Source organism: Festucalex cinctus, chromosome 19 (assembly GCF_051991245.1).
Source record: "Festucalex cinctus isolate MCC-2025b chromosome 19, RoL_Fcin_1.0, whole genome shotgun sequence".
NCBI lineage: Eukaryota > Metazoa > Chordata > Actinopteri > Syngnathiformes > Syngnathidae > Festucalex > Festucalex cinctus.
Window position 1 is genome coordinate 8,417,141 of NC_135429.1, and position 10,645 is coordinate 8,427,785.

A 10,645-nucleotide genomic window follows, 5' to 3' on the forward strand; every position below is an offset into this window, starting at 1 on the left:
GCTGTTTAATACCAACTGCTCAGCAGTTATGGATTATTGTGAGGATTTACAAGCTCATGGTATAAGACAAAAACAGCAATATGCACATCTTTTTATCATCTTCTCAATCCTTTATTTATTTATCTTTATTTTGACTATGTAGTTTGCATTTTCAGTATTATGTATTGATAACAGTTATTATTTTATGGATGCTTTTCCGCCTGACATTGCACTTTGCAAACTTTCATTAATGCATTTATAGTGGTACTATAAAATCAGTTATTATTTTATGATTTGATCGATTAAAAATACATTTTAAACTTGCTTGTGCTATAATAATGAAGTTATATTGATGTTTATAAATTAAAATTATATTTTATTTTTAGTGATCCTTGAATATTTACGCAAATAGAGGCGGGAAAAAGAATACCTAATACAGTATACTACTACTACTATTAAATGATGCTAATAATAATAATAATAATAGTAGTAATAATAATGAATGTTTGATACTACTTTTTTTCCAGATCGATACCAGTGTGAGTACTTAACTCTTTTACTGCTACATGTTATATATATATATATATATATATATATATATATATATATATATATATATATATATATATATATATATATATATATATATATATATATATATATATATATAAAGCAGCCCCCACAGTGCCAGCCGATTTTGAACATTTTGAATTAATCTTTCAAGGCAAACAGAACATTGTGTTCTTTTACTACATGTACTACATCAAAGATCACATTCCATTCTTTCATTACAGTGTTCCCTCGTTTTCCGCTGGGGTTAGGTTCCAAAAAATACCCGCAATAAATGAAATCCGCGAAGTAGTTAGCTTTATGTTTTACAACTCTTATAAATGTTTTAAGGCTCTAAAATCCCCGACCGCACAATTTATACACTTTTCTCATTGAGGCATTTACATGTTCTCACATTTCTCTCTTGTTCAAACATTGACAATGTTCAAACCTTCATAAATTTTATAAAATGGGTATATTACTGTAAAAAAATATGCAAAATTGCACTTAAAAAAAAAAATCCGCGATACAGCGAGACCGCGAAAAGTCAACCGCGTTATAGCGAGGGACGACTGTATAAATTTTTTTTAAAAAAAGTATGTTTCTGACTTATTCTGTTCTTTAGTAATCTGCTGGCCATAGTTAGGGCCCGAGCAGCAAGCGCTGCGAGGTCCCTATTGTTCCTGAAGGAATTCTTATTATTCTTCTTCTTTTTATTTGTTATTATTAGTGGGTGTTTTTGATTCCACAACCCATTGACCAAGCAGCGCTGCACTGAGACATTACAATGGCTATTGATGAGACGATGATTGAATTCATTAAATCACTTCCATGATTAGAATTTCAACCAAACGTTTATGGCAGCATACATAGTGATTTTACTCATCGTTATTAAATGTTTTTGGCAGGCAAAGAGTTAACTATTGAGGAGTGACCGATACCACTAGTGCTTTTGATGAATAACATACCATGCCTCAAAAAAATAAAAACACTACCAATAAGAATTAATATATTCATTAATAATGATAATTTTTTAATGTATGCATGTATTAATATTTAAATTACTTTAAAATGACTTTTTTTGTCGTAAATTATACATAATCATCCATCTATTTTCTTAACCACTTGCTCCTCACAAGGGTTGCGGGGCTGCTGGAGCCTATCCCAGCTGGCTTCGGGCAGTAAGCGGGGTACACCCTGAACTGGTTGCCAGCCAATCGCAGGGCACAGAGACGAACGATACATAATCATAAAAAAATGAAATACTGTAATGAAAAGTGTTAAACTTAAGTGCGAGCACTACACCCGTGCGCACAGTGAGAGGAGCAAAGGCAATATGAGTTCGAAAAGGCATCAAAGCTCAAAATATAAACATAATCACAAATCTGTCCCCCTTGTAATGCACACGGCGTACGCCAAGCTATTTATTTTTAAACTAAGTTGTTAATCTTTAATGTCATTCATTTAAAGAGCGAGCACGTACGCAGGCACTGAAAAAGTTGAAAGTATGTGAAGCGCTCACCAGCCCCGATGCGAAGAAGACCACCAGCAGCGCCAGGCAGGTTCCCATGACAATGAGCAGCAGGAAAACGATGAGCGGATGCTGCTGGCTCATCCTGTAATAGGACTCATACAGCCAGTCCTGTCGCTTCTCGCCCTCCGTGCACGTCTCGCCTCCCTGGAAGCCCGGGCAGCCCTCGGCTCCCGGGCCGTCGGGCCCCTCGCCGCTCTCGGCCCCATCGCTCTTCTCCAGCAGGTAGCGTCCGCGGGTCCACAGAGCCTCCTCCCACATGGGTGCACGCCTCTGGAGGGCGGCTTGGGGGGGTCACCCCAAAGAAGTTTGGCTGGGATGTGATTGACGCGCAGATGAGTTGATGGAGATGCAGGCACTTCCTCCCCCCCACCTCCGGACTTCCCTCACATCCTCTCAGGACAGCATTTCTCAGCCTCTTGTGGGCTCCTCCTGGCCCCTTCTTTGTTTGCCGTCCTATCTGGCTGCGGCGAGCTACTCGGCCGAGGTGCAGATGAGGACTGGGAGGGAGCGACTGTGTGGCGCTGGAAGGGAGGGGAAAAAAATAAAAGAGTGTGAAAGGGAGAGAGGATGTGTGGTGGGGGAGAGATTGCCTTGTGTGCGAGTGTAGTCCAAAAACAGTCACCTAAAGAGGAGGGGAAAGTGAAGATGGTGTGAAAAAAGCCCTTTGAAAATGAGTGGGTGAGACAGGTTGTACCAGTTGTGCTCAAGTTCAAAGATGGGGAAAGTACTCACATGCTGTACTTTAGTAGAAGTACAGTACATGACTTAAAAAAAAAAAAAAAAAAAAAAAAAAAAACAGACAATGATGTACTCAGGTATTTATGTCAATTACACAGAATATTTTGACAAACTAGAAAAAGTGCAATTTCTGCAAAAATTGTGTGGGAATGCTGAAAGCTGAACGCTGAATGATTATGATGGCAATTGAAGGATAAATTCTGTGAAAATTACAAAGTAATTAACTATTAATTACTACTACTACTACTACTACTACTACTACTAGTATTACTAATATTTTTTAAGTACCTTGGAATTAAATGACAAATGAATAAAAACAAAACTTGAACTGGAATCTGGTGAAGGTGGGATTCAAATCCTCGCCTGCTGTTTACTTAATCAAGTGCGCCACTGAGCAGTATCAAAGAGTTGGTAATGATGATCAGTTGTATTGTATGTATGGAAGTGGGCTTGGAAAGTTCGTCAGTCCCATTGAAAATGAATGGGGAAAAGTTGATATTTAATGTTAAATTCAATTGTATGAGTACTGTAAGTAATACGGAATCAGCCGATATATACCACGGAAGGTGAGAATGTTTGAAGCAAGATGAAATTTGAACGGTATAAATCGGAGGTATTATGTGGGAGTTGTTTCTCGGCAAAAAAGTGAGGAGAATAAAAATCCGAATAACATGTGGGATGCTTTCAGCATTCCCACAACTAAGAGATAGCTTGCGATATAGGTTTAGCTTAGGTTTTTATGCTATCAAAACAGCTATGATCACAAACTGACTAACATAAAAAGGACCAAATTAGCATTTAACAAAGAAAAAAAAAAAAAAAACTCTTTAAGGGGGTTGTAATTGCCTAGAGCACTTGAAACACAGATGATCATAAAACATCAACACCATGAATCTGTTTCAGATGTTCGGTAGTTAAATTCAACAAAAATAATCGTATGAGATTGCATATTTGACTAAATGACAGGCCCGCACAATCTGGAGGGAGATCACATATGGGCAAACAAATTTGCTCACTAGCACGGTCCACAAACATAATTTTAGTCATTAAACTCGTTCATTTAGTTTTGGAATTTACACAAAAAAAGAAATGTTCAGATAAATTGCATTGGGAGAGAAGCAGAAACATATTTCAGCTTCAGTTTCACTTTTGACCTCTTTCTAGTTACGTCTTATTTATATCATGTCATGGGTGAGGGTTGAAAAAGTAACAAGCCTATTAAGACGGAGTAAGAGTAAAAAGTAAAAAAGTCAGCAGAAAAATAAAGAGACAGAGATTAAAAATTAAAAAAAGTACCGTAGTAACGTATTTGTAGCATACTTTGCTACTTCTCACACTGCCAGAGCAAAAGTAGCGTGACAAGGAGGGAAAAAAGGGGGAGAAAAATGCCAACCTGATAAGATGAAAAGGGGGCTAAAAAGAATGGGGAGGAAGAGGAAAGGGAAACACAGTCAGGAAGGTTTAAAAAAAAAAAAAAAAAGCCTCATCAGGGCTAAAGCGAGTGAGAGAGTGTGGTGGAGGAAAAAGTGCAGAGCTTCAAAAGGCGGGAAAAACGCTGCTAATGAGGAAAAAGTTGAAGCGTGATGATAGCCCGCGTCAGAAGAAGACTGGAACGAGCTAAGGATGAACAAAATTGAGCAAAAGAAGAAACAAATCAGTATCACTCACTTTCCATTATATCGTCAACTATATAGTGACTTCACCATTTTGCGTGCTAGTGCTACTAGTATGTTCTTAAGTAGGTTATCAAATAAAAACTCAAACTTTCCATCATTTTTTTTTTAATCTAGCGTGCACTCCTAGAACTGTCTTATTAGATGTGTGTTTTTTTTTACCCTACTACTAGTGCTACGAATATGATCTTAAGATGAATATTGAATAAATGCACAGGCGGCTTCGACATCCTTGATGTTGAGGCTTAAGGCCCATGAACTAGTGCACTCTTTGTCTTCACTTGTGAACATTACAGCACACCATTCCAACAAGCGCACACTAGTAGAGAGTAGAGAGTCTTAATAGTAACATTTCTGTCAACTATAGTTCTGCCTCACTAGTACCGTGTATCAATAAACCAAAGCAACAAAACAATCTACATGAATACAAACGACAAATCTCTTCACAGTTTGTTTTCATCCCAAACCTTCTGGCGGTTAAGAGGAAAAGTCTATTTACGAAAAACAAATGTCACACCCGAGGGGGAGGATGTGTGGAGTCAATTCCACGGTGATCCGTCCCACACATGTTAAAGACATTGTAACCAAAGGGAAAAATGTTAACGTGCTGCAGGTACTGGCAGGAGGACCCCTTCCCTGTTTTGATGAAAATAACTCTTGTGATAGATGGCATCACATGATACATGCCAGAGTTGTCATTCGTCTGAAAACATTTCAACCACAAACGTTCATAATGCTAAATAAATAATCACGTTTTCATTAGGCGCTTGATACGCTCTTCCTGGAAATCAGTCAGTCAATCTGTGGCCAAAAGCGACACAGCGGGAAGTTTTCTGGACACTCAGCATCCAGCTGGTCAATGTAATGCCCCTAATGAGCCCCTAATCTATGAGCGCTGATTTGACTGATGTGCCAGATGTCGTCCTATTTCCCGGCGGCGGCGCGATGGGATCACACCGTTCGCAATCACTCTTTAAATGGAAAACTCAGATTTAAGAAAAACAAACAAAACATTTTGTTAGGCTCAATGCAACTTTGCATTAATTGTGAGAGGTATGTTTTATCCATACAAGTTTTTCGAGAGCTACTATTTATTTAGAGTCAGCAGAGACAGATTCGCTTGACAGTCTGCGTTGGAATTGTGACACGTTGCCGGCATTTAACTGTGAGCTGGCGGGGATGTTATTTAAAAAAAAAAAAAAAAAGTATTACTCCCGTGTTCGCCTTCCATCAAGAACAGGGAGTGAACACGCGCACGTCAAATCTGCACATGTATCTTCCACTGCCTGCTGCCTTTCCTTGAATGAGCGTATGTGAGCCGAGCTAATTGGGCCCGCCTTGATGCGGCGGAGGCCACGTTAATGAACTGGCTGATACACGAGCGCGCGCGCGCACACACCAACCAACCGTTCACGGGTGAGCGTGCCTGCAAGTGTGAGACAGTTTGAACTGTGACTCACGTTGCTTTATTCAACGTGTCCTTGTCTCGCTGTGATAAAGGCTTTTCATGGGCCATTGAGCCATTTTACTCAAATGAACAGACACGCACTGGCACACGCACACAAACTAACACAACATTTTTACACAAACACCCACACATACATTTGCACAGTTCTACATAGTTAAAATGTACGTAAGCGTAGAGCTCCCAATGTGGAGTAAACATTTTTGGCTGGCGAGTATGTTCAAACATGCTCGCAAATATGTTCGAACGTACTCGCAAATGCGTTAGAACATACTCGCAAATATGTTCGAATGTATTGAAATACGTTCGAACATACAAATACGTTCGAACAAACTCGCAAATACGTTAGAGCATACTCGCAAATACGTTCAAACATACTCGCAAATATGTTCGTACAAACTCGCAAATATGTTCGAATGTAGTGAAATACGTTCGAACATACTCGCAAATACGTTCCAACGTATATAAATATGTTCATACAAACTCGAAAATACGTTCGAACAAACTCGAAAATACGTTCGAACAAACTCGCAAATACGTTCGAAAATACTCGCAAATACGTTCAAACATACTCGCAAATATGTTCGTACAAACTCGCAAATATGTTCGAATGTAGTGAAATACGTTCGAACATACTCGCAAATACGTTCGAACGTATATAAATATGTTCATACAAACTCGCAAATACGTTCGAACAAACTCGCAAATACGTTCGAAAATACTCGCAAATACGTTCGAAAATATTCGCAAATACGTTCAAACATACTCGCAAATATGTTCGTACAAACTCGCAAATATGTTCGAATGTAGTGAAATACGTTCGAACATACTCGCAAATACGTTCGAACGTATATAAATATGTTCATACAAATTCGCAAATACGTTCGAACATACTCGCAAATACGTTCGAAAATACTCGCAAATATGTTCGAACGTATAGAAACACGTTCGAGCATACTCGCAAATACGTTCGAGCATACTCGCAAATACGTTCGAACATACTTGTTGGCTATATGCTACAAAGTTAGCATACCTTCCCATAATGCCACAGAGTATTATTTGCGCATGCACGAGTGAAAACAAAACCCCATTTTTTTTTAGGCATTTGGGCCACATGACCAATTCATTAGAAAATTAAGTAGACAAAAAACAGTGTTCATTCGTAACTTTTATGATTTATTATGTCTGCCATGCATGATTTAGGTTCGTCATTTTTCGCTCCATAAGGCGCATTTGAGTACTACAGCAGTAGAGTATGTTCGAACATATTTGCGAGTACATGTCGAACATACTCGGCAGTCAAAAGTGTTTGACCAAACCTCATTCGGGTACAGACCTCCGCCAAGGCAAATAAGCCCAACAGATGCCACCACCTGCAAACTGCAGAATTTTTAGCCACTAAATTTCCCCAATGATTCACAGCAAAACCAAAGCAAGCCTCTAAAGTGACCCCCACCTAAATGCAATTGCCCCTTCCCCGTGGACTCCTTGTCTGAGGTAACAATGTGCTTTGAAACCACATTCCGCCCAAGTACTGAATGTGTGTTGTGTTGCTATAAATGGACTGAGAACACTATATAAGCTTTGTAAACCATGTCACAAACAGGTGCAGCGGTGCTGGCGCTGACCTACCCAACACCCTACACCCCCCCCCCCTACCACGCACACACATAACAGTGACAGAATGGGAACACGTGGAGGAAGAGTGGCCTGAACATACTAATCCTGAATCAAACACCCTCCCACACAAAGTCACAGTGTCAGAAGAAAGGACAAGGCGGTTAAGCGCACGTCTATGGAGCCACCGGGAGGAGGGGATGCTGCTTTTGAGCGCTGCGGGAAATTACAGTCGCAATCGTCTCGTCGTCGAACTGTCTGTGCTCTTTGTGAAGACAATAACAAATATTTGTTTCAGTTAACTTTCAATTGGACCAAATAAGACGGAACTCATGGGAAGCAGATACAATGAAAACAGCAGAGGGGCCAGAATTGAACCCTTTGGAACACCACACGTTCCGTTAAGCATATGAATTCATATTGGGGCATGTCATTATGAATAATTTTTAGTCAGGTGTGTGTCTTGAATCTTGTGTCGCTGAATCCGTGAGACTGACTCAACGAACCCCTGAGGTTCGATCGAAACCAGTTAACTCATTCGCTCCCAGCCATTTTCACAGAAGCAATCCTGTTCGCTCCCGTCTCTTTTCCCGGATTTACTGGATTGTGTTCTATTGCTATACAAACATCGAACCTATCAAAAGAAAGATTAAAGTCTCTTCTTTCATCAGGGGAAGAAAAAAAAAGAAAAAAAAAAAAAAAGAGTATATTTATAACTGTTTCAATTTTATAGCAATTAGCATTAGAACATAGTGAGTAATTGAGCTTTTTTCCAACATGGCCCTGGTTGATCTCCTTTGCTCTGCTGCCACCTGCTGGCCGTTTGTGTAATAACTACCATTTCTGCAACCATTCTTTGCATTTGAGAGGCTGCATCAAAGCCTTCTGTATGCTCTAGCATAAAAAAACACACGTATAAATACGTCTTTGGGACACTTATAACATTAAATACTAACTAACAAACAAAAAAAACCCCACATTTATAAGTTATTGGGAGCAAATGAGTTAAGAACCACTGGTCAACAAAGGTGTTTCACATTAAATGTTAGCATAAAGTTATATATTTTCCCCCCAAATATAAACATTATTTGGTTTGATTAAATATTTTTGGTGTTTCACTACACAACAATTAATTCTCTTTTGTTGAGTGTCTCAGTTTTTTAGTAAAAAAATTCAACCGGCAGTTGACAACAAGCACACTTGGCCTCTTATTTGGAGAACCATGCGAGAACCAAGTGAAAGAAAAAATGCGCTAAGTAAAACTTTTAAAGGTGTGTTTTGATTAATTATTTGAAACGTGTGGGAGAGATAAAACTAAAGAAAACAACAACTCATATTTACTGTGCAACCAACTAACCACCTATTTTAATGGTCTTTATACTCTGTGCGTTTGTTACTTGATATGGTCTGAATGCATGTGGATCTTGTGAGTGGACATTTCTGCACACTAGCTGTCTGATCAATGTGAAATTGCACTCCATTTTCACCTCCTATTATTCCTCTTCCTAGGACACAATAAAACACTCTTCAGCTGCTCCACTTTGCTCCGCACGCTTGTTAACGACATGGTTTGCTGTCTATACCGGACAAGAGGCAGGCAAGTTTTTTTTTTTTTTTTTTTTTTTTTTTTTAAATAGAAGCGAGAATGATGAGAGCGAAGCAACGACATGAAGGATAAAGCCTTGGAACACATGTACAGCAATTATCTCAGAGGAAAATGAGGCATGAAAGAGAAATGAGGCAATTGATAAACCTGAAGTGCAAGTCTTACTTAAGTACTGGCCTTCGATTAAGTACATTTATTTTTTTTTTACTACCACTGACAAAACTTTTAGTTAACAGGCGCAAACAAATACGTTCAATCAGCAAATTTTGCCTTCATCATACATTTCTTACATGAAGGAGATCAAATACTGTGACATTTTTATTTGTTGGTGTGCCATAGGATTATTTTACTGTAAAATACTATATGAGCCTTGGCTCAATATAGGTTGAGAACGCCTGCCATAGACAATCTTTAGTGGCGCCACGCACGTGGGAAATCGACAGAGATCAATGGCATGTGCCCAACTCAAAGGTCAAACGGATGTCAAATTTGGTTTGCGAAGGAGATAATATCGAGGATTTGATTTCAAAAACAACTTGCCAACATTGAATTACCGATCACACGCATGCAGCCGAACACACTCACACTGATAATTACAGCTTGAGGGCTGATGAGTGCGAAAATGAGCCCACCTTGATGAGGACAAAACGGGCCTCATCGTCTGTGATTAAAAGCACGCGGAGACGGCCTATAAATGCAGCAATCAAGGAAGAGCAACAACGAAAGGCTTCTGATTCCTCATTAGGCCAAACACTCAGGAATTTGTGAAGGATAAACCAATACCGGCTCGACTGAACGTCACGATTTAAACAATGTATTCCAGCATTTGCACAGATGAGAAGAAATCACTGACCACTTAATGATATTTTTGATTACTCAAACTTGTCTCAAATATCAAAGCCAACCAAACAAAATAGCAAATGTGATTTAACATTACTTTTTGTTTGATGGCACCTGCTACGTTAAACATTGCTACTGCTGTTTTTGGAGACATGAATTCCTCCAATAAACCTAAATCTACGGACCAAGCCTTGAGAAAATAGGTGAGTAATTGATGTCCTCACAAAAAGTTGGTGATTGCATGTAGTTGCCACAAGATGGCAGCAACACATCAACTCCATGTATCTAGCACATACACAATCATAAACCTATTTTAGATAGTAATGTTAGTATTTAGTAGTTAAATGACTCAACACACACACAAACACACACAAAAACACCTTTACATGAGGCCCATCAGTAGCCTTTAGGCTAGCATACTACCCTAAAAAAATATATATATGCTAGCACAAACTGACAATAACACTTTATTCTTAAACTAGACAAGGTTATGGCCTGCCTGACTACATTTGTCATGACTAAGGTCATGCAAGGGTTATGCTTACTGTCATGACTAGGGTCATGCAAGGATTATGTTTGGGTCGTGACCGTGAGGTCAAGTGTCTGTTTTGAACTGATGTAACCAGCATCTAGTTTCAACTGGT

General features: G+C 39.1%; 1 protein-coding gene across 2 annotated transcripts in view; it reads right to left on the bottom strand.

Annotated features, from left to right (window-relative positions):
- Positions 1-2,593, bottom strand: part of LOC144007313 (adenylate cyclase type 2-like) — a 40,123-nt gene extending 37,530 nt beyond the window's left edge. Inside the window, exon 1 of one of the 2 annotated variants that reach the window (XM_077506840.1) lies at positions 2,051-2,590. In XM_077506840.1, coding sequence (XP_077362966.1) covers positions 2,051-2,320 — 270 coding nt within the window. In that variant the 5' untranslated portion in view covers positions 2,321-2,590. Of the gene's footprint in view, positions 1-2,050 lie in introns of both variants that reach the window. The other variant, XM_077506842.1, reaches the window with a different exon arrangement.
- Positions 2,594-10,645: the final 8,052 nt, after the last annotated feature.